The sequence below is a fragment of the Sus scrofa genome, chromosome 8, assembly GCF_054392235.1.
Source record: "Sus scrofa isolate SSC_HxYL_T2T_F1_AM1 chromosome 8, Sscrofa_HxYL_maternal_Yorkshire_Landrace_v2.0, whole genome shotgun sequence".
Classification (NCBI taxonomy): Eukaryota; Metazoa; Chordata; class Mammalia; order Artiodactyla; family Suidae; genus Sus; species Sus scrofa.
The window spans coordinates 132905277-132930064 of record NC_139390.1 but is presented as its reverse complement, the minus strand read 5'-3'; the positions used below and the strand labels follow the sequence as shown (position 1 = coordinate 132930064).

At 34.1% G+C, this 24788-nt stretch overlaps 1 protein-coding gene across 7 annotated transcripts in view; it reads left to right on the top strand.

The window, feature by feature from the left end:
• The window catches only part of GRID2 (glutamate ionotropic receptor delta type subunit 2), a 1344144-nt gene that overhangs the window by 663818 nt on the left and 655538 nt on the right, over positions 1-24788 (top strand). For 6 of the 7 annotated variants that reach the window (XM_084973393.1, XM_084973394.1, XM_084973395.1 and 3 more), the window contains one exon: positions 14738-15022. In XM_084973393.1, the coding sequence (XP_084829519.1) occupies positions 14738-15022 (285 nt within the window). Of the gene's footprint in view, positions 1-14737; positions 15111-24788 lie in introns of all 7 variants that reach the window. The other variant, XM_084973396.1, reaches the window with a different exon arrangement.

The window sequence follows — 24788 nt, the reverse complement described above, 5'->3', positions numbered from 1 at the left end:
TCAGAGAATCTGAACCTAGTTTTAAAAAGATATAACCCAAAAGATTATGCTTAAAGGAAGATCTCATGTAAATTCTGATAAAAAGCAACTTGGCACTGTGGGTCATTGACATTGGTTTCTTTTCAGCACAATCACACAGTTTTAGCAAGATGTTTCAGAGACATGCACATTTTGTACAAGTTTATTTACTCACAGTGAGAGAACATTTCAAGCTGATAGCTTTAATTATTTTAGCTGATTCCTGTGATTGCATTCATGGAAGGGCCAAAAGAGGTGACCGTCTGTGGGTAATCATTCCCAGTCATAACTTACATGTAGCTCTGAGGCATGCCCAGCTTGGAAATTTCCCTTGATCTCCTTCAGAAAATGCTAGCAAAAGAAAACATGTAAGAAATATAGAACGTGAACATTTCAAGAATAGTTAAAACCCTAAAATTCAGACCTGTAGCTTGAGATGCAAGAAGGAATTTTCATGGAGTTTATTATTATAAATAGCTATAACATCAAACACAGATTTGCACATAATAGGAATCCAGTAGTCTTTGGTTCATGAATAGTGACTTAAAATTTCCTCTATTACCTTAATTAAATTTTTTTTTGGTTAAGCTCCTCTCTGATTGTATTCCAACTATCCTTCCTAATAGTTTACAGCCTCCCTTCCTAAAATCTATTCTGTTAAAAATTCAAATTTAAAACCATTGTCTTGAGTTCCCTTGTGGCTCAGCAGGTTAAGGATCTGGCATTGTCATTGCTGTAGCTCTGGTTACTGTAGTGGTGCAGGCTCGATCACTACCTTGGGAATTTCTACAGGCCACCAGTGTGGCCCCAAAATAAAACAAAACGAAAAATTGGCTAACCTTTACTCAGCACTTATTGTGTATCTGGCACTGCCTTTAAAATGTATTAACTAATTTAATTCTTACTGGTATATGCCAATACTGTTTCCACTTTACTGGTGAGGAGAGGATCCATACAGGTTTAAATAACTTTCCTAAACTCATACTACTGAAAAGCTTAGGATCTGGAGTTAAAACCCAGGCACTCTAGTGTGAAAGCACACATGTAACCAGTGCACTTGAGTTTAGATTTTATTCTGCCCTAACCATCTTTAAAATGCTGTTGGTTCTCTCTCTTCCTTTGTGTTATATATATTCCATGGAAAATCAACATGTAGTGGTACCAGAATATATAGAGAAGAGTAACATAATGACTACATTTGTTTCATCTCATTACTGTTAAACCTTTACTCAGTAAACAGGCCATTATTTGAAGAGGACGAGAGACATTACAATCACTATTCCTCTGTAAACATGCGCCTGGAAAAACTGTTACTTAATCAGCATCTCTCTCTGCTTGACACATAAATGACTACTCTTCTGTGCCATTTACAAGTCCTTGTACTCTAAAATTTCTGCTCTTAAGCCAATGCTCTGACAAGCCATTCTCTGATTGGGGCACTATACAAGGTGAACGATTCTCAATGATGTTGCCCAGGAGTCTAGACATAGTATACATGTTTTGGAATTATTTCTTGAATTATCTCTTTTGCCATATTAATAATGAACCTTCAAATAAGAACCAGATTGTCTCACAGTGACCAGTCTTCTCTATTGCTTTTCCCAAAGAAGAGTTCATTATTTAGATCTTTGCTCCATATTCCAAGATACCCTTCTTCTTCCTCCCCAGTTATCAAAGTCAAATTTTCCTTCAAGATTCATTTTATTTTGGATTCATTAAATATTTCTAAAGCAAGGACTCTGTGCCAGTAAAAAATGAGTAAGAAAATGCTACCCATTCCAAGTGCTTCTTTAGCAAAAAAAAATTTCTAACGAGTTCAGGCCAAATTGATCCAGCTCATTAAAATGTGTGCCCTATTTGAACCCACATAATGTCTGCATACTTAGTTAGTTATATGGTTTCTTTTTAAAACTGTATTTATTTATTTTTAGTTTTCTAAAGTATAGTTGATCTACAGTGTTGTGCCAATTTTTTGCTGTATAACAAGGTGAATCAGTTATTCACATATATATTATTTTCTAGTATTCTTTTCCATCATGGTCTTTCACAGGTGATTAAATTCGGTTCCCTGTTCTATACAGTATGATAGTATGATTGTTGTTTATCCATTCCCTATATAGTAGTTTCCGTCCACTAACCCCAGACTCTCAGTTCATCCCTCTCCTTTCTCTCTCACCCTTGGCAACAAGTCTGCTCTCTATGTCTGTGAGTCTATTTTATAGGTGGGTTCATTTGTGCCATATTTTAGCACCACATATAAGTGATATTACATGGTGTTTGTCTTTCTCTTTCTAATTTACTTTACTTAGTATGATAATCTCTATTTGCAGCCATGTCACTGCAAATGGCATTATTTCATTCCTTTTTATGAATGAGTAGTATTTCATTATATTTATGTACCACCTATTCTTAATCCGTTCATCTGTCAATGGACATTTAGGTTGTTTCCATGTCTTGGCTATTTTGAATAGCGCTGCCATGAACATAGGGGTGCATGTATCTTTCTGAATTATAGTTTTGACTAGATGTTTTCCCAAGGGTAGGATTGCTGGATCGTATGGCAATTCTATTTTTAATTTTCTGAGGAACCTCTACACTGTTTCCCATAGTGGCTGTGCCATCTTAAATTTCCACCAACAGGGTGGGAGCATTCCCTTTTCTCTACATCCTCTCCAGCATTTGTTTTGTAGACTTTTTAATGATGGTTATTCTGACTAGTGTGAGGTGGTATCTCATTGTAATTTTGATTTCCCTTTCTTTAGTAATTAGTGATGTTTAGCAGCTTTTCATGTGCCTACTGGCCTTCCATATGTCTTCTTCCCCCACTGCCTTTTGCACTCTTTAAGGCAGCACCTGTAGCGTATGGAAGTCCCCAGGCTAGGGGTTTTACCAGAGCTACAGCTGCTGGCTTACACCATAGCCAAGCAACACCAACTCTGAGCCGTGTCTGTGACCTATACCACAACTCACAGCAATGCCAGATCCCAAACCCACTGAGCAAGGTCAGGGATTGAACCCAAGTCCTCAAGGATACTAGTCAGATTCGTTCTGCTGTGCCACAATGGGAACTCCCTCATATGTCTTCTTTAGATAAATGTCTATTTAGGTCTTCTGCTCACTTTTCAATGGGGTTGTTTATTTTTTTATTGTTGAGTTCTATGAGTAATTAAGCCCTTGTAGATTGCGCTGTTTGCTATATAGGTTGTCTTTTCATTTTGTTTATGGTTTCCTTTGCTGTGCAAGAGCTTTTAAGTTTGATTAGGTCCCATTTGTTTATTTTTGGTTTTGTTTCTACTGTCTTGGGAAACTGATCTAATAAAACATTTGTAAGATTTATGTTGAGAATATTTTGCCTATGTTCTCTTCTAGGAGTTTTATGATGTCGTGTCTTATGTTTAAGTCTTTAAACCATTTTGAGTTTATTTTTGTGCATGATGGGAGAGTGTGTACTAATTTCACTGATTTATATCTAACTGTGCAATTTGCCCAGCACCACTTGCTGAAGAGACTGCATTTTCCCCATTTTATATTCTTGCCTCTTTGGGAGAAGATTAATTGACCATAGGTGTGTGAGTTTACTTCTGCGTTCTCTATTCTGTTCCATTGATCCCTATGTCTAGTTTTTTTTTTTTAATGATTTTTATTTTTTTGATTATAGTTGGCTTACAGTGCTCTGTCAGTTTTCCACTGTACATAAACGTGACCCAGTCTCTCTCTCTCACACACACGCACGTATTATTTTTCTCACATTATCTTCCATCATGTTCCACCACAGGTGACTAGATATAGTTCCTTGTTATACAGCAGGATTTCATTGCTTATCCTATGTCTGTTTTTGTATATGGTTTCTTTTAAATAATCATGTTGATGATATTTGATTAACATTGGGCAGCCCAGACTGTTTAAGGCCACTATAAGCTTCTAAAGAAATGGACACCTTATATTACACTTATATTCCTTTGAGCATATCCTTAATAGTTTCAATGTTTATAGACCTTCTTTAAGTAATTATAATCTTTAGTTAACCTCAAACTATACTTTAGGATCCTTTAAGTAAAAGAGCAGAGCCTTGTAAATAAGGGTGATGTGAATTATAGTAAAGTATTATTTTGCAGATAAAAAAAGGATTTTCATATACATGCTTCCATTTGTGATTAGCAAAAGCTCTATGAGGCCAATTGGATATAATTGTCACCATTTGCTTCTTAGGTATTTGTAGTAGTGAAAATAGATCACCATTTGCTTCTTAGGTATTTGTAGTACTGAAAATAGATTTTTTTAAAAAAAAAAAGAGCTTTGAAATGAAATCTTTAACATTAGGGGAATTATCATCATGTCACTGCTATGGATAAAACATTTCTTTGCAGTTGGAACATCTAATTTTCGTTAAATCAATCTCCATGGATATCATTTGTGGGAAGAGTTCAGGGTGATGTGATGAAGATAGTGCTGTGAAATCTAAAACGTTGCAGTTTCATGGAAAGATATAAGGAAGAGACTTCATCATGAGAAATGTTATTTCTAGAGATTGCTGCTTTGATATAAACCCAAATGAATCCTAATTTCCTTGTCAGTTTTGTCTCTAAGAAATGGAAAATTATCAGTAGCCATAATGTTATGTTAAACTTTCTCTCTTCTACTTTTTTTTTTTAGGATCAGGAGGAAGAAGGAAGAGAAGGTTTTTAAATTTAGTGTTCTCTCTGTATATGTTAGATATATTCAGGAGAAAATGGTTTTGTTACAAACAGATAAACATTTCTTTGATAGGGCCATAAACCCTTACACAGTGAAAAAGAAAAAAAAACTTTAAATGCTAGGGTATTTTAAACAGGCATATTATAAATAAAATCCATCATATTCTTTTCATTGTAAGCTTTCAAGAATGAACTGATGTACCAATAGCACCCAACCCCAGCGTGGTAATGGAAAAATACAGTGGTCCTTCTAATGAATCAAAAGAGAAGGATGTATACCCAACATAAGAAACAGAAAACTGTTTTCTATTTCTAGGCCAAAATGCAGCCAATTAAGTTAGAATGTGCCAACTAGAGGAAAGATTGATCAGTAATAGAAGCAGGGGGAAGAGAGAGAGAAAAAATGTTGGTATGGTATCTCCTGGAAAACCATCTAGTTAAATCACCACCTTTAATACATAAAGAAACTGAAACCCAAAAGAAAAAGTAATTCCTGCCCAGGCCCAACACTGATTTCACATTTGGACCTGAACTAAAAATCAGGATTCCTCACATATACTCTAGGTCTCTAGATTATAGAGCTAATACATTTCCCCTCTCTGAAAGCAAGAGTTTCTAGGCAATGACAGAAATACAGGAGGCTTATTTGGTTGTTATTTGTTGTTATTGTTGTTGTTGTTTTATCATGGTATTAATGGTTAGGAAAATTGTCATGTCAGCCTAGTGTTTTGATTTTGTATCTTCCTTTGGAAGGAACATTATCTTTGTACTTTTAAGGGAATTGCACACAAAAGTTAGTGTTAAAGATTTAAATGCAGGCCTTTGCAACTACTTGCATAGTACCGCACACGCACGCGCACACACACACACACACACACACACACACACACCCTCTTTTGAAACAAGTTGTCACAAATTTTATGCCATCCTTTTCAGGAATTATCTCCTTTCACTTCATAATTGCTGCTAGCTGTGGCCAAGATAACTATTAAATAGTGTTTCTGACCTTTTGAACTGTTCATAACTCTGTAAAGTACACAGACATTATTTTCCCCAGAAATAGAAATGCTTCTGATACTATGTTGAAAGCCATTATTAGTGAAATTAGAATATGATAACAAACTGCAGATGGTGAAAAATTACTTCCTGGCAGAGACTAAGTCCAAGTGCATTTTATGCCTAGTGACATGTGATTATCCATAAATTGTGACACTGGTGATCAATTCACAAATGAATCACTATGATCTAGTTACTGTTGCCAACTATATATCTTAGTTCAAGACAAAAATCACAGATTAAAAATTGAGAAGAAAATTAAGTTTACAATTAATTAGAATTTATTGCATTAGAAAACCATGAGTTTTCATGTTTGCTGTAATAAATCATACAATAGGCATTTTAGTTCTCTTAAAATATAAATTCTGCTCAGTTCAAAAATATTCTAAAACATATATTATTAAAATATTATTTTAATCGAATTAAAGTTTTAAATGAATGTTTATAGACCAAAGAGGTAACAGACTGCATTTGGTATATTACTATTACAAAAGCATTCATGGGCCATATTGTTTTCAAAGATAGATTAAATATTCTAATCTATTACCTATTATATTGCATCCATGCTTTTAAAAAATATTTACTGAGGTCCCCTATATGTGAAGAACATTTAAAAAAACAAAACCAAAACACAACATCTCTGCTTTTGTGGTACTTATACATGCTAGTCCTGTTACAAATAGTGCACATAGGGAATGCTAAACAACTTTTTTTTTTTTTTTATGAAGGACAGATCCTTCTCACTTTGCCTCTCCTATTGTTGTCACCTCCTTTTAGGATTCTTTATCAACAAGAATAGACAATTTGTGTGAATTAGGCAGGCTTTGAGTAACACTAATGTGGGCTACTAAGGCTAAAACTAGTAGGTGATTTGTAATGTCAGTAAGCTGACCTACTTTGTATCCCTTTTGGATTCTGGACTGCAGCTATATTGCTCATTCAGTTATTCATCCAATCATCATATGTTCATTGAATGCCTGTAATAGACCAATCTCTCTTCTAAGTAGACAAAGCTTCTGCTGTTATGTGGCTTATATTTTTGTAGGGAAGAAAGAGTGAAAATATAGAAATAAACAGACACATAGTAAGATAATGGTAAATGTAGGGAAAAAGATGAAAAAAATATATGAGTGAAAAGAACCCAGGCAGAAGGAACAGAGAGAAAAGAGGCTGTGCTGATAAGCAACAAACTCCCTGTGGCTAAAATAGAATGGGCAAGGCTCAATAAAATAGTTTCATTTCACAGCTGTGGCCAGGCATGAGATTGTAGAAGGTCCATGGGTCCTACTAAGGAAGTTCCCACAAGAGGAATGACTTTTTATTCATACAGTGGGTGTGCCTGAGTGACAATGCTGTCATGGAATAAAATGTTAACAAAAGAAATAAAATTATTCATAATGATAATCAGAAACAGTGCCCTCTTTCTCTCAAAAGTACTTAAAGTCTATCTAAATGTAATTAACAAGCTGTAATTGAATTTACAAAATGTTGGGTACTGAGGTTCAGACAAGCACTGGAAAAGACACTGTCTCCTCCAGAAGACTGGCGTGCAACCAGGTAATTACCTCAAATGTTAGAACTGTTGAACAGAAGCAAAAAAACAAACAAACAAAAATAACTATGATTATTGTGTTAGCAGAAAAGGTGAATAACATAAATGAATAATAGTGGAAATTTAGCAGAAAAAGTTTAGACTAAAGTAGTACATAAAAAAAATGTAAAAGACTAAATACCTCTATTAGAAAAAAAGAAAGAAAGGTCTAAAATTAATGATCACAGCCTCCACCTTAGAAAAAGGAAAGCAAACTAAACTCAAATTAAGCAGGAAAAAAAAAAAAAAGGAAATTATGAACATCAGAGTGAAAATCATTGAAATAGAACAAAAAAGTAAGAGAAAAATTTTTAAAAAAAAGCTGTTTCTTTAAGAAAATTAATAAAAGTAATAAACCTCCAGCCAGACTGACCAGGAATAAAAGAGAAATGATACAAATTCCCAATATCAGGAGTGAGAGAGACAGTGTCACTACAGATTCTATAGCTATTAAAAGTATCATAGGATAATATTATGAATACATTTATGCCAGTAAGTTCGACAACTGAGATTAAAAGGTAAAATTTCTTGAAAAACACAGACTAGCAAAGCTCACTGAAAAGGAAATAAATAAGCTGAATATTCCCATATCTGTTTTAAAAATAGATTTCACAGTTAAAACCTTTCTCCCAAACAAAACTCCACTACCAGAAAGTTTCACTTTTGAGTTCTACTAGACCTTAAGGAAGGAATAACACCAATTAAACACAAACATCAAGAAAAATGAATAGATATTACTACACTCCAACTCACTGACTCCAACATTACCCTTTCAAAGATGGTTTAACATTCAGAAAGTAATCAATGTAATCATCCATACTACAAGACTAAGGAAAAAAATGGAATTATCTCAATAGATGCAGAAAAAGCTTTTGACAAATCCAACATCCTTAGCTGGTAAAAACTCTCAGTAAACTAGAAATAAAAGGGAACTTCCTTAACTTCATGGAAATCATGGTCAAAAAAAAATCTTATGGGTTACATCATATTTAGTCATCAAAGACTGAATGATTTTCTCCTAAGATCAGGAACAAGGGAAAAGTGGCTGTTCTTATCATGTCTGTTAAACATTGTACCGACACTAGCCAGTACAATAAGGCACGAAAAGTAAATAAAAAGGTATGCAGATTATAAAAGATTAAGTATAAATGCCTTTATTTATTTGAAAATATAATGACTAGGTAGAAACTGCTGTGGAATCTACAAAAAAGAGAATTTAATTAGATTTTGGAATGCAAAATCAGTATTCAACAGTCTGATATATTTCTACATTCTAACAATGAAAAATTAAATTCAAATGTAAAAGTTTTTTTTCTGTCTATGTAATGTGTATTTTTAAAATTGAAGTACAGTTCCAATTTCAATAGAATACAAATAAAAAAAATACTTAACAGTAAATATGAAAAAGGAAAGTAGGACCTGTTCACTGAATAGTACAAAATACTGCTTAGGAAAAAATTTAAGACTGAATTAAATGAAGATATGTACCATGGACATAAGTCAAAAAAACTTAATATCATTAAGCTGTCAAAAACAATTATTTGTGTAATCACCTGGGCTTCTGAGAAAGTAATATGATTATAGTATAAACAGAATGGAAGTAGCAGAATGTGTGGAATGGCAGAAAGATGAGATGGCAAGAAATAGGAGCTGGCAGTGAGCATGAAACTGTAGACTGGGTCCTGATCACGAAGGGCTTTGTGTGCCATGCTAAGAGTTTAAGTTTTTCCTGCAAAAGTTGGAAGTCATGGATTGTTTGTGTTTTTAACTTTTAATTTTCAAGCAGTTTTAGGTTTGTAGAAAAATTGCAAAGCATAGGGCAAGTAGTTCCTTTATATTTATTACCCTCTTCCCTTGGTATTTGTGTCTCACTTGTAGTACAATTATCAAGAGCAGGGAATCAACATTAATACAGTATCATAGACTGTACAGACCTTCCTCAAAATTCACGAAAAATTTAATGACTTTTTTTCTGTTCCAGAATTTTATTCAGGATCCCATACTTCATTTATTTGTCATTTCTCCCTAGTTTCTCCAGTCAGTAATAGATGCTCAGTTTTTTTTAATTTATGACCTTTAAAACACAAAAATGTTATAATGAGACCAAAAAAAAAAACAAAAAACCCAGATATCTTTGTTTACAATGTAGATGATTGAAGAACACTTAAGCTGGAGGTGGTGAAATCACAGGTTGGAGACAATTTTAGTAACTGGGTTAGTGGTGATAGAGATTAACCTATGGGACTTAGAGTGAATATTTCACAAAGAGAATATTTTTGGGAAATGTTTAGGAGGTAGAATTAATGGTATAGGTTAACCAAAGTTGATGTGAAGGAGTGTGGAGAATAAGAGAAAGGGAATAATTGAAAATGACTTCTGAGTTTTGGCATTGACATTCTGGACAAATGACAATAACTGAGAGAGCAATGTAAAATATTATTTTTTTTTCATCTTCTATTTTCCCCTTATACAAACATAAGCATGTAGTTCATCATATCTTTTTACAAAGATCTTGTTTTTACAAGATACAATTTCCCGGCGTATGTTAAATATCCTTTCACTTGTCTTGAAAGAATCAATTCTAAAACCAGGATGTGCCATATTATAAAAGAATAATAATTTTAATAACTAGAATTTCTATATGATGATGGAAAAGGTTTTGAAAAAAGACATAAAATATAATATGAATTATCATTCTTAGCACAGTTGTGTCTAAGTCTATGTATCTCTTTTTCCTATACCTCCTCCTCACTCACAAACTAAGAGAATTAGGAAAATAAGGAAGTTTCACTCCCCAGCTGTGGTTATATTGTCAATGATATTATTGGGAAAAAAGTAAAGGGAAGTCACTGAATATTGCATGTTCTGCAGTAATGTCAAAGAGCATTGCAGTTACAGTCCATTAGACTTATGTGTTCCAGAAAGAGTTACACATCAGAACTACTCAGGTAATAATATCTCATAATGCAAATAGATGACCACTAGTAAAACCTCTAGGAGTGAATGTAGTCATCTGTATTAAATCTTTACATTGAACTCTGATGCAGGGGAGATTTGGGAAACACTGTGGTGAATAGATTGGGAGATCTTTGAGGATAGAACCTGCCACATATATTAATCTAGTCTCCAAAGAAGTTCCTGGCACATGGTTGAAAGTTGATAAATAAGTTTTGAAGACTAAGTGTATGAATTGAATATGCAAAAATCTGGATGGGACCTAAAATCATTAGAGGAGATTATATTGGTCAATATAAATAAGTCCGAAAAAATATCACAGGAAATAAGTATATTCAAAAAGGATGTTGCTGGGAGTTCCCGTCATGGCGCAGTGGTTAACGAATCTGACTAGGAACCATGAGGTTGTGGGTTCGGTCCCTGCCCTTGCTCAGTAGGTTAACCATCTGGCGTTGCCGTGAGCTGTGGTGTAGGTTGCAGACGCGGCTCGGATCCCGTGCTGCTGTGGCTCTGGCATAGGCCGGTGGCTACAGCTCCGATTCGACTCCTAGCCTGGGAACCTCCATATGCCGCGGGAGCAGCCCAAGAAATAACAAAGAAAAAAAAAAAGTTACTATCCAAAAATATTTCACTGAGTTCTCTTTGAGTATTCAGTAACAGATAATCAGTTTCAAAACCCTTAATAGATTTTATTTTAATCTCATTTTACTTAATAAGAAAAAGAAAACTCAAACTGATTAGTTTCGGGAATGAAAAAAATGAAAAAAATAGTGTACATGAACATCGTTTAACTAAAATTTATATATTTATACAGAGAACTTCATTTCCATAACTGCTGAATGACCAAAAAGGATGAAAGTGTTGCTAATTCCAGTTGCTATTACAAAGAAAGAAGGGAAGGAGGAGAGGGAGGAAGGAAGTTAGGAAGGAAGAAAGGAAGAAAAAGAAAGAAAAATGTGTGCTTTCAGCAGTTAACGCAGGCTACAAATATCTTGATAGTGTTACAGTCTCAAACATCTGTAGTTACAAAGCCAGCAAGTTGTTCAGTATCCTCTATAAGTGTTGGAGGTATGTGAGTACATGCATACCTAACATAAATAAATAATAGGGCTTGAAGTAATTAATGGGAAAGCAATATGCCATTGAGAAGTCCTTGGCTTGGATTCTTATAGTAAAAAAAGTTGTAGATATACATGCAAACATGGTGATGTTTCAAATTCAGTTTTCATACCCTATCTAATGAACTGAAATATACATTGTATAGAAATAAAGCTAAATAATACAGCTATCTAACAGTCAAAACATGGGATTCTTGTAGCAGAATATAGACTGTTTCACTAAGCTTTGTTTCTGTTTTGGGGGTAGTCTTTTATTTTCTCAAATCTCTCTTCTGCTGTCATGAGTCTTTTTTATACTACTTTTTTTACACAGGGCCCCATGAAGGGGTCGCTATCCAGAGGAAATCAATGTGTTGTCTTCTCTGCTTTATGTTGGTAAAATGGGGCAAAATGGGCATCAGTACAGCCTTGACGGCTTGCCTTGCAGACCTATTCTTAATATGTCCAAATGGGGTTGTGCTTTGGATCAACAAATCTCAAACCATTTTAGGTATGTGAGCTTTTGTTTCTCTATCCGAGACTACTGTTTTTTCAAACCTGGCGATGGACAGTCTTCAATTGAGCTTTCCCATACGGAGAACTGTATTTGTTCTTTGTCATGCAGAATTTTAAGGTTACAATATCCTTTGCTTGCTGTGGTAAAAAGGATATTGAACAAGAAGTTAGAGACCTGGGTCCTTTTTTGGGGGAGGGGAGTGGTGTGTTCTTAACAACTATAAACCACTGAAGGCTGGGGACACTGTAAGAGGGATGCATGTCTGTCTATGACTACTTCCCCAGTCTCTTTCTATGAGAAATCTAACACAATGACTTGGTAATCCTCTAGAGTCTTGTAATCTTCCTCTAACTAGTGTTCTAGGATTCGAACTTACCAACCAGTTAAAGTTGATTTTCCATCCTGGACTACATGATCACTAAATTACCTTTCAGATCTAATATTATATGCTTTTCTGGTTGCAATTTTGATGATTTCTATTGTAATTTTATAAGTGAATTTCAGTTATTCTTGCCAATGTGTGTATCAAGAGGGATAATACCAAATAGCATATAAGTTAAAAATGATACAATTGCTTATATGATGATTGTTTTTAGTATTTGCTTAGTTTGTGTTCTTACTAACAGAGGTTAATAGAAGTAAAACAGTTGATAGGAGGAAATCACAAATTACATACTAAAGCAAATTTGCTAAGAATGATTAATATGGACCCTTCAGAGTTTATCTTTCTAGATTTGAATATTAAAATAGATAATTTTCATGTATTATATGTGTGACAGAACATAATACTGATTTTTTTATCTCAAATCTCTATAGCATTGCGAATTTTGTGATGAATTTATATAAACTATTATATTCATTTGATCGCTTTAAATTATTGTGATCTAAAGGCTGAATTCACCTATGTATCCCTTAAACTGCTTTTCTTAGTTTGACTCTAAATGCCAAATGAGCCAAGTTTTTCAACAAAGTCTCTCTCTTTTTTTCCCTTTTTTTCAGGGCCACACTCATGGCATATGGAAGTTTCCAGGCTAAGGGTCCAAATGGAGCTACAGCTGCTGGCCTACGCCACAGCCACAGCAACAAGGGATCCAAGCCACATCTGCGACCTACACCATAGCTCGCAGCAACACTGGATCCTTAACGTACTGAGCGAGGCCAGGGATCGAACCTGTATCCCTGGGAACTCCCAACAAAATCTTTAAAAAGTGAATTACTGTTTGCTTATATTAATCAGCAATGATCTTGTTTACACCTATAATAAAACAAATTTTTGACCATTGTCTTTGCATACATTAATTGAAATTATAACTATAAATTAATATTGCTTTCTATATGTGTTGAATTCATGAACATGAATATGTTCTATGTGTGATTTTTACTGAAGCCCCACTGGCAATCTGTTATGGACTAAAAAGCATTCATTCATCCCTGATACTAATCTTTCCCATTTATTTGAAATCATATAATCTTTCTCATGCTTGAAAATTATGTCCCTAGTAATTATTAATTTACTAGGTATGTGTTGGCTGGCTTAGCATTAATCATGATACATTTATTTGATATTTATATGCATGTCACTAGCATAGCACTTCTAAACTTTCATTTTGTCAGCCTTTATTAACTGGCCAATTATTAAATGGAGATACATCTGACTTTCCCTTTGAATTTTTCAAGAATTATGTAAAACAATCTATAGTAAAGTTTGAATAATAAGAATATTATATCTAGAATGCATCAAATCTGGAATAAATACTGGAACAATTATGATAACTGATCTTCTCAGGTGGAAATAATTTTACCTTAATTCTTTCTAAATTTACTTCTGATTTTAATTCTAATCCCTTGCCTTCAAAGATTGGCATTCTGAGGTGGCACTTGTGAACCCTCTTTTTTTCTGTATATGCTATGTCTTTATATGTGTTTTAGTTTTAAATATGTTTTGAAGAGAACATGTGTGCACAGAATAGTTAAAATGAAATTAAAACAGAAATTATAAGCCATATAGTAGAAATTAGAAATTGTTCATTTGAAAACCAGAATGAAATAGTTTCTGAAGTTTAGTATTAGGTCATAAGTTTTCTGATAATCAAGAAAGAGAACAAAAACATTTTCATTTCTCCCATTTAATAGGAGAGACAAGTGTCATCAAAGTTTTAGATACCAAAAGGACTATTTTCTGTGGCCAGAAATGCCTTCCTCAAACTCTTTCACTTACTTTCCAATTTGCATATTATCTTCTCTTTGGAAACCTTGTATTATATACTCAGTAAAGAATTACCTTGTCTCCAAATTAAACATTGATAATTATAAAAGTTTATCAGTAATTGGATGTCTGTCATGTGAGAGATAAATAACAGACACTGAATTATCTCCAATCCTCAAAATAATCCTAAAAGATTGTTTTACCCTCTTTGTAGATGCTAAAACTGAGACTGAGAGAAGTTAAGAAATTTGTATGAGGTCAAATAGCTCATTAGCATAGAATTGTTCATCTGGATTCCAACAGTACTTTGTAATTAGAGGGTCTCCTCATGTAGAATGTTCCTTAAAAAAAAAAAAAAAAAGTGTTTCCTTGAGAATTCCCTGATGATCAGGGGGTTAGGACTCAGTTGCTTTCAAGGCAGTGGCCTGGGTTTGATCCCTGGTCTGGGAACGGAGATCCCATGTCAAGCCACTGCACCATGCTGCAGCCAAAAAAAATTTTCCATTGTTCTGTAATAACTGTGTAGGTTTTTGTCACTATTCCTCAAAGAAAGAAAATGTATAACATCTTTTGACATTTGACTATCACTGTGCTTTCTTGCAGCCTGTGAACTTATGAATCAAGGCATCTTGGCCCTAGTCAGCTCGATTGGCTGCACCTCGGCAGGTTCCCTCCAGTCTCTGGCAGATGCCATGCACATCCCCCATCTCTTCATTCAGCGCTCAACAGCTGGGACCCCAAGGAGTGGCTGTGGACTCACCCGAAGCAACAGGAATGATGACTACACTCTCTCTGTTCGCCCACCTGTCTACCTGAATGATGTTATCCTGAGAGTGGTCACAGAATATGCCTGGCAGAAATTTATTATATTCTATGATAGCGAATATGGTAAGTGTTTTTTATTCAAATGAGATTTGTAACTTGATATTTGCATGGAAGGTAGCTTCATTATATCTTGAAAAACCTGCTATTATTTGTGGTTTTCATGACCTGTCATATCCTTCTTACAAATCGAACAACAACAGAACAATTCAAGGCCTCAAGTTCAATCTTTCATATATAACTTGATCTTCCAAGTAATGGGAAGTTATGAAGACATCTTTCTCCCCTTTCAAAAACATATATACCTCTATATAATAATTTAAAAAATAATTTTGGACAGATCTTGGAACACTGAAAAAAAAATTGCCCATTTCTATTTTTTTGGTTCAAAACAAATCCGAAGTATCTTGCCTATACCCTTGTTTAGACTTTCATATCTACTTAGTACTTAATTCTTTGAGGGTCATCAAAATAATATTTCTTTATATTTATCTGGCATATTGTCTACAATATAAAATCTCACAAAAATGCTGAGTAGTATGAAAATAATTTATTTAACTTTCTAAGGTAAAACACAGAACTGTTTGCCTAAATTTTCTATCATTTGAGAAAACACTTTGTCTCTATATTTTTAATTGTATACATTAAGAAAAGTAAGCAAAAATAATATTATTTTGGTTTAAATATTTTCTTTCTGAATTAATCTATCTGTTTTCTAATCCCAGAGATTTTCAAATATAGTTTCCCTCTGATTTTTGCCATTAGGGAGAGAAGAAATGGAGTAGAGATCTATATAGGCAAATGAGAGGAAATAAACAGATTTTGATAAAGAATATATGTTTTGAAACATGTGTTTCCTTAGAGATTTGCCTTAAGGAGTCTCAGAAAAACTTTTCATTCAGTATGGACGGGCCTAGTTTTTACATTTTTATTTTAAAAAGTCAAGATTTACCCTCTATAGTGTAAATTATTTTTATTATGAATAACTATTTTAAAATGAGAGTTTTCTTGCACGAATTACTCAGCATTGTGAACTATATTAAGAGAGCAGTTACCCAAGAGTGGGCCAGAAAATGGCATCAATAGAACTGAGCACAAACAGGTTGGCAGAAATCTGGGAAGCAGCAAAGAAGAGCTCCTGTGGACTCCCACGGAGGGAGAGCAAGTGGCAGTTACATTAGCCCTGAATATTCAAAGGTCACATGGGGTTTTGGCAGCTGAGTTCCGTTAAACTTGACGGGTAGGCTTCAGCCAAAAGTCTGTGGCACTGTCTAAAAGCATAGTCCTTTGTCCCTAGGACGGAAACCCTTATTTCGTTGCTTAATTCATATTATTTAGGGATCATAGAATGAAGACCAAGAGACTGAAATGAATAAAATAAACAAAAAGGAAATAAAAATAGTTGGCTCATCAGTAAAAGTAAGGGTGGAACACAAATTTAATATTCACTGATAGGACTGTTTAGTGAATATAGTAAACTCTGCCTCTGGAATCAGCATGCTGAGTATGCCTTTCAGAGTTTTTTCCCCAGTCAAATTATCTATGGTATTTATAACCATAAGTGGTATTCTAATGACCTCTACTCAAACATAATTTGAAATAATGAATTTTCAATCCCTAAATCTTTCTTTAAGGGGAGAAAACAATTTTTAGTGAGTCCTATCAAAATAGTCTTGTAAAATGAAGAACAATAAAGTCTTTTTTTTCTTTTTTCTTTTTATAGCTGCACCCATGGCGTGTGGAATTTCCCGGGCGAGGGGTCAAAGTTGGAGCTGCAGCTGCCAGGCTACACCACAGCCACCAGCAACGCCAGAGCTGAGCCGCATCTGCGACCTACACTGCAGCTTGTGGCAACTCTGGATCCTTAACACATTGAGCAAGGCCAGGGATTGAACCAGCATCCTCACAGACCATTTGGGGTTCTTAACCCACTGAGCCACAATGGGAACTCCAGATAAGTAAATTTTTCTGTAGATATCTTTACAACATTAAAATGATAATTTTACTCTTTCTTTATAAATGCCCACAAGAAAAGAAAATTCCTAATCATTTTTCTAAGTCCTACATGGATTATAATTGGGAAATTCTTATAAGAGAATACATTTTAAGTTACTGATGAGGTAAATATTTTTTTAATGTATGCTAAATTCATAGTCACACAAACTCATTTACATACATCTGAAATTCCTCATTCTTTTTTCTTTAGTTTCCCCTTGAAAGAATAAGATTTTATAATCACAGTTTGTCTCCTCTGTTAGAAGCAGTGTTTGTTTTAGGAATAATAAAAAACATTTTCCTTTACTATGATGATAAACTTGATTGAAACTTACTATTTAATTTAATAATTCATGAAAAAGTATTCTGCTTGTACTACTAAAATTATTTCCAGTAATACTCTCGTTCAAAAAAGGAAATTTTCCTTTGATACTCACAATAAATCTTGCTAGTAAAGAACTGGGCTAGAGTCCAAAATAAACATCAAGCTGTCCAAATACCTTGTACCTTGAAGAGAGCTACATGTATTTACATATCCATTCATCAATGTCTTCGTTTTAAGTTCAAACATTGGAATTACACTAGACTTTTATCTTGCTTATCAAGAGTTACTTACATTAAGGAATGGATTAAGCATTGTCCATCGATGGAATCAGGCAGCCTGTTGGAGCCAAATGTTATTGAAGATATATTTTGCTTAGAAAAAATATACTTAATAAAAGATTAAGCTTCTTATCTAGTTTATTAGAGAAACACTTTTTTTTAAGCAGTTTATGATTAAGGAAGGACATAGTATAAAAGTCTGCTTTAATAAAGAAAATTCAAGTCTGATTCAAAATAAGTGGCTAAAAAGAGAAAAAAATTGTGCAACTTTATTTGAATTGATTGAGTCAAGACATTTTTTAAAAGGCTTGAAAAGAGGAAGTGTTGAACTTGTAAAAATGTCATTCAGGAAATGTTCATAGCTCATTTGTTTAGTGCAAATGCAAAATATGAGATGAAAAGTTTTACAGAATGTAGTTTTTACCTTTAAGAAGCTTACAATTAGCAAAAGAGAATATATTTACATGACTCCCTTAATAGAGAAAATAGTGTATTGTGCCATGAATGATGCAAGCTGAATGCTAGTGGTGTATAATGAAGAAAGTGTTTAATTTTGGCAGCAATGATCAAAGAAGCCTTCATGGGTGAACTTTGATCTTGATTATTGTTTCTCAGAAGTCTACCCAACTTTCACAGTGTTTGAGGAACAGAGATGGCCACTCCAACAGAGAGAAAGTGTGACCAAGTCTTGCAGCAATAAAAATAATAATAAAATATTATTTCTGAGCCTTTTTATTTGCCAGGCACTAGAATAAGTGTTTTACATTGTATCATTGAATCTTCTCAAATGCTCTATAAGGTAGATAACATTATTATCATAATTTTACAAATAGAAAAAACAGAAACAACTGATGAGTAACTTTTTCACAAAACATAGCTACGAAGTATCAGAGTTGAGGTTTAAAGTCTGACCAGTGAGTGTTGGTGGTATAGTGGTGAACCTTCCAAAGTCTGACCAGCACCTATATTCCTAACCATGTATAATGGGTATAAAGAGTTTGCAGTTAACTGTCACCCAAGAATATAATAAGGGATAATCTTATAGAGGACATTTATTACATCCAGGTTCTGTTCTAAGTGCTTTACAGGTATTATCTCCTTCTAGCTTTCAGAGGTAGATGATGATGATAATGATGATGATGATGATGACATTTACAAATTTAAAAAAGAAATGAGGCGATAAGAGGTCAGGTGACACAGAAGTAAGTCCAAGAAGCCTGACTCCAGACACCAATAATCTCTTCCAGGGTCCTTGTTTTCAACCAGTGGACGTTTTGAAGCTATAAAAATAAGAATAAGATTAATTTCTGATACTGTGAAAGAAAAAAGAAAAAAGATTTGCAAATGAAATATATAAAATCATTTTTATTAAAGAGAGAAGGTGACTTCAAGCCTGCAGATCTTCACCATATTAACACCATTAAGGAAAAATACTGTATATCAATTCAGAAGGTTTGGTTATCATTGTAAATATGGAAGCAAGACCATCATTGGGTCAAAGTAGGCTCACCCCTGAGCAAAAATAGACACCTGCCTATACAGTAACCATTCCCCCTTTTAAATTTGCTAACAAAATGCCAAATTTATTTGAGAGGACAGTACTTCTAGTTGAAAAACTATGTTCCCCAGAATTGCTTACAGTTGGGAATTGTAATATGACACTGTCAAGAACTGTGAAGAATCTGAGATTTTACCCTAGTTGCAAGAAACCAGCCTGCCTCAGTTTTATGGATACTGGCATAAAACACTATGCTCCTGGATTAGAGACAGAGAGCTTTAATACTCAAGGCACAGCAAGCAGCATGAGCCTGTCCTAACTGAAACTTTCCACTCATATCAGACATCATTAAGAAAATAAATAGGAAAACTACAAACTGGGGATAAATTCCAATACACATATCTGGAAAACTTATGTAATGTAAATACATAGGCTATGTAAGGAGCTCAGAGTTTCAAACAACGTAAACTTCTACAAAGGAACAATATGAGACCACAAAGCCTTGTGCAGACAATTCATATAAGAAGATATATTAATGGCCGATAAACACAAGTGCTAAAAATTTTTAGTTCGTGGATAAAAGCAAATTAAAATCAAATGATCTCTATCTACTAGATTGGCTGAACGTCAGTGTTACATATAGGCAAGAATGTGGCAAACTGAAACTCTCTTGTTTTGTGATTGCATTTAAAAATATATAACTGCTATGGAAAGCCATTTGGCAGTTCATGACAAATTTTAATATGCATCTACCACATGACTTACTCATTTCACTATCAGGTATTTACCAAGTTAAATGAGGATGTGTATCCTCATAAATCTGATACAAGAATGCTCATATCTTGGAGTTCCCTGGTAGCTTAGCATGTTAAGGGTCTGGTGTTGTCATTGCTGAGGCTTGGGTCACTGCTGTGGCACAGATCCGATTCCTGGTTTGGGAACTTCCAATTGTTATGGGCATCCACACACCCCCCAAAAAAAGAATGCTCATATCAGCATTATTCATTATGTTCCCAAACTGGAAACAACAACTCAGATGCCCATCATTTTGAAAATGGTTCAACAGATTGTGGTATATCTCTACAATGGTATACTATTCAGCAGTAAAGAGAAATGAACCACTGAAATATGCAAAAGCAAAATTTTGAATGAAAGAAGCCTGAAGTAAAAGAAGTACATGCTGTCTTATTGCATTTATATGAAGACCAGTAGCATACAAAACTAATCTTGGTGGTCCAAATCAGAAAATGTCATCTTAGAGTTCTCTTTGTGGCTTAATGGGTTAAGAACCTGACTAGTATCCATGAGGATGTGGGTTCAATCCCTGGCCTCACTCATTGGATTCAGAATCTAGCACTGCAGTGGATTAAGAATCTGGCATTGCAGCTGCTGTGGCCCTTAAAAAAAAAAAAAAAAAAAAAAAAAAAAGAGTGCATCTCTTGGCCAGGGGGTGGATTGTGTGAAAAAGGATGTAAGATAACCTTCTGTGGTAATAGAAATATTCAGTATCTTGTTTTGAGTAGAATACAATAAATGTTACACTAGAATACAACAAATGCTCTTCGAACTACACATGTAAGTTCTATTTATTTTATTATAGATAAATTATATCTCTGCAAAAATATTAGAAGGCAGAACAACTTATTAAGTGATCTGAAGACTAAAAAAGTAAAGAAAAAGAAAAAATCAATTTGCCCATCAGAATTTTAAACTGAATATCATAATTGAAGTATGGTCACTTACCCATTATGGAGTCATAGATAAAAGATGGAATTGAATGTAGTGGACAGGAGGAAGCTAGAAGAACTTTTTAATCATAATAATACCTTAGCTCTATCACAGACCCCTGAAATCAGAATTTTTGAAAGTTAGGCCCCATCAACCTACATATTTTAATCTTCCTCCCTGGTGTTTCTGATGCAACCAGATTTGTCCCTAGATGAGGCATTTGGAAACAAGAAATATGAACAGGTGTCTTCTTCAGCATCTTTGGTAGCATTGTTTCCCCTGCCAGAACTCGCCAAACAAAAGAGAACTCATTATATTCTGAAAGAGGCTTTTTCATGTATGGACAGTGGATATTTCTACTTGTCCGAAAGCTTTTACTAATGTGAAACTTAAAACACACTGGACAAAAGTATCCATTTCTGAAATAATATAACACATGGAATCCTTTTGCTTGTAATCATTTACCAACAAGAAAATGATTATACCCCATGAACCCACTTAACATTCTTCTGCCTAAGGACCAAGAACAATTTATAATTTTCAACTTGATATGTTTTTGAGATAGTCCCGCCTTTCTAAATGTCTTTATCTCTATTGACTATTCTACTATTTCAATATTTCTGTATACAATCAACACATTTATTGATGACACACAATGTGCTACACACTATCTTATTGTCTTAGAGAAGTGAGACTTTACCTCTTTTTAGCAAAATGAAAAAAATACTTGTCTTGTGTTTTTGAATAATCTCTGCCTTTTAAAAATGTTACGCTAAATCTTTATTATATTACTCATTTTATCACCCTACCCTTCCAGTGTCTCATCCTCTTCAGTTTGTTTAGCATGCTGTTTATGCTTTCAGCCTAATCTCTGAGAGGAAGTTTGGTCAAGTAGGTGGAATATGATATCCAGGAAGGCTCACTAGAAGCAATTGGAAGCAGTCCAGGCAGGCTCACCATCAGAGAAGTCTAAGCAAGGGATTTGTTGAATGTACCAGATAGGGGCTAGATTCCAGAATCAAGAAGTCTCGGAACTGACAATATATAGAAACCAGAAAGTTTTAGGAGTAGGGGGTCTTCAAAATAGAATAAGAGCATATAGATGGCCTTAATGGGGGTTTTCTATTCTGAGAATATTGAAAGAAAAGTTGAATTTCAGGGACGGGTGGACTGAAGAGAACTGATTTACAGGAGTAACATAAGCACTAAGGTTGATGTTCATTTCATCAAATGAGATATCGTGGTTCTTTAATTTCCTTTACCTAAAAAGGTATTGGTCCCACAGCCTAATAGTGGGATGAATCTATTTGTACATTTATTCTCTGGGTCCAGTTATGGAGCCTCGGGACAATATGACGATAGGGACCTAAGCAGCTTGTGAAAGTAATGACATAGAGACATGAGCCTAATGAAAGCAGTTGGATATCCCTTCTAGCTATAACTCATCTCTCCTTCATTTCATGCATTTGCTTCATTTTCAAGTTAGATGACATGGGCATGTTCTTACAGCTTATACTAAAAAAAAAAAAAAAAAAAAAAAGACCCTTCCTGTCTTTGTCCATGTATCAATATCATACATATGGCTGTTTAACCACATTGAAAGTTTCAGGCTCTGTTTGGGTGTTGTGGTCATCCTTGTTCAGGGCCATGGTGGGCTCTCAGTCACCAGCCTGAGTTACATGATGACCCTCTGGGCATCATGGTATGTGTAAGTGGGTACATGTGCTTCCTTTTTCACTTCGAAAGAAATTTGCTTATAAGAAAAATTCTTAAATAGTAATTATATTTTTCATCTGATTAGTTTATTTTTTAACATTAAATCATAATGTTAGATGCTTAAAATTATAAATAGTTGTTTTTAAAATTCATCATTTTTAATTGCTTTTAAAATATATCCTTGCTTGGTTTGATTTGTTTGTTTTTGCTTATTTTGGTCATTTTATAAAATATTCTTAGCCTTTCTGATGTTTTCCTTAAGATGGCAGAGTAGTCTTTTTTATTTTACAATAAGACTTTTAGCCATATGTAAATATCTACTATAATTTTTACTGTAGATATTTCTGAAAGTCAGAGACCTAAAAGTACATAATAAATGGTGATAAGGTATCTTAGCATGAAAACGGCTAGATGACTTTTTGATACCATATGCAAAAAAGAAAAAAGAGAGAAAGTTTTTTTGATACCATATGCAAAAAATAAAGTTCAACTTTAAGGAGTAACAAATGGATTATTTACGGAATCTCCTACCTTCTATGAACACTGATTTAATGATTCCAGATTAAGGGTCAGTATGTAGATGAATGACCTGAGGTACTTAAGCAGAACCCTTCAGGATATCACTCTTTCCTTACAACTCAGTTGCTGTATGTACAGTAGAACTCTTTGAAATGAACCTTGAATGGCTATCAGAATGAATGCATTCATAGGAATCATAATATTTATTCTATGCAGTCTTTGTGTAGGTTTTATCAAGGCCCATAAAATGGACACATTCCTCTTAATTTACTGCAAATGTTTATAATTACCCTGAGGGTGTTTTCAAGTGTCTGATGACTATAATATTATTAACTCTCTCTCTCTCTAGATAGTCTTAAAGCAGTTTATTGCTCATTTGGCTACTTTCCAGCTTTCAATTCTCTCATTTACTTCAATGTACATCAATAAGCATGTAATTAATCCAAGCATCTTATTGAACTATTTTGTTTGCATTAGTATATATTATGTAAAGTAGGCAAAAATGACATATTCTACAATTTTGGATTTGTTCATCAGTAAAATGTCGTAAAAAATATTGATCTGCATTACAGTAAAAATGACTTTTGAACTGAAACATTATGATCTACTGTTAAAATCATAAGTTCTTATCAAATAGAAAATCTCAGTAGGTCACTATTGCTGGACTGTGTCACCTCCAGATCTCATACAGCACATTATTATCTTTATTTTCTAAATTCGCTACAAATGATAAGGAAATAATTAGTGACTCAAATTACTTTTGAAGTAAGGTTTCTTTTGAACATTTTTTTACATCACTCAATGGCTAAAAGGCTTTTTTTCCTCCCTAAGAAAACAAGGCGTTTATACATATGTTTTGTTGTTTGTATACTGGGAAAGTCCATTCAGCTTAATAATACATCTCATGTGTTCAACAGTATAACGTATTTCTTTTTATGTAAAATAAGTCACGGATTTCTAAATATTAACTTTAAAGCTTAGCATTAGGTCATACTTTCAGAAACACCAAGAATGTCTGAATGCAGTGCTGAAGTCTCCTGTAAGGTCTTCAGTGCACTAAGTGATCATCATGATTAAATTGTGCCTAATCGGTTCAAATGAAGGGAGGAGATGAATAGATGGGAAAAAAATCAGACTTACAAAGCCTTAGGGACAAATCTCTTTTCCTTCCAAATTTAGTATTTTAAAGGTGATATTTGAATATATTGATCAGACCGAGAATTACTGTTTGATATACTCCAGACAATGCCAATAAATTTAAGTTGCAATTACAGCTGGGAAAATTTGTAGTAATGTAAAATTCTCCTGTCTGTTTTAGAGTCTATTTATCATCAGATGTGTAGATAACAAACTCACTGAGGGCAGGGATTGTCTTGTTCAATATTGTCTTTCAAGTACCTCTCACAGTGCCTTGGCACATGGAGATTCCAAAAGAAATCTGTTTGGATGCTGGCTACCGGTTTGGGATGAACAGTAAAATATCATATTACTCATTCAAGGGTCAGTTTAGAAATGTGTTTATACATTAGATTCTAATATCGCCTGGGACTTTTCTACCTTAATCTATTTATATTACAAGCCATTTTTCAGTGGAGAGATTAAATTTATTATTACATTAGTGATCATAATAAAGTCATTATTCTAAACAATTTAATAAAACAAATCACTGTGGTTCAATCAGAGACCACCTCCTGGAGAGTTGTGGGAAGTTGGTCTAAGTAGGTTAACATTAATCAGATATAGAAATTTCTGGTTGCTAGAATATCCAGTTCT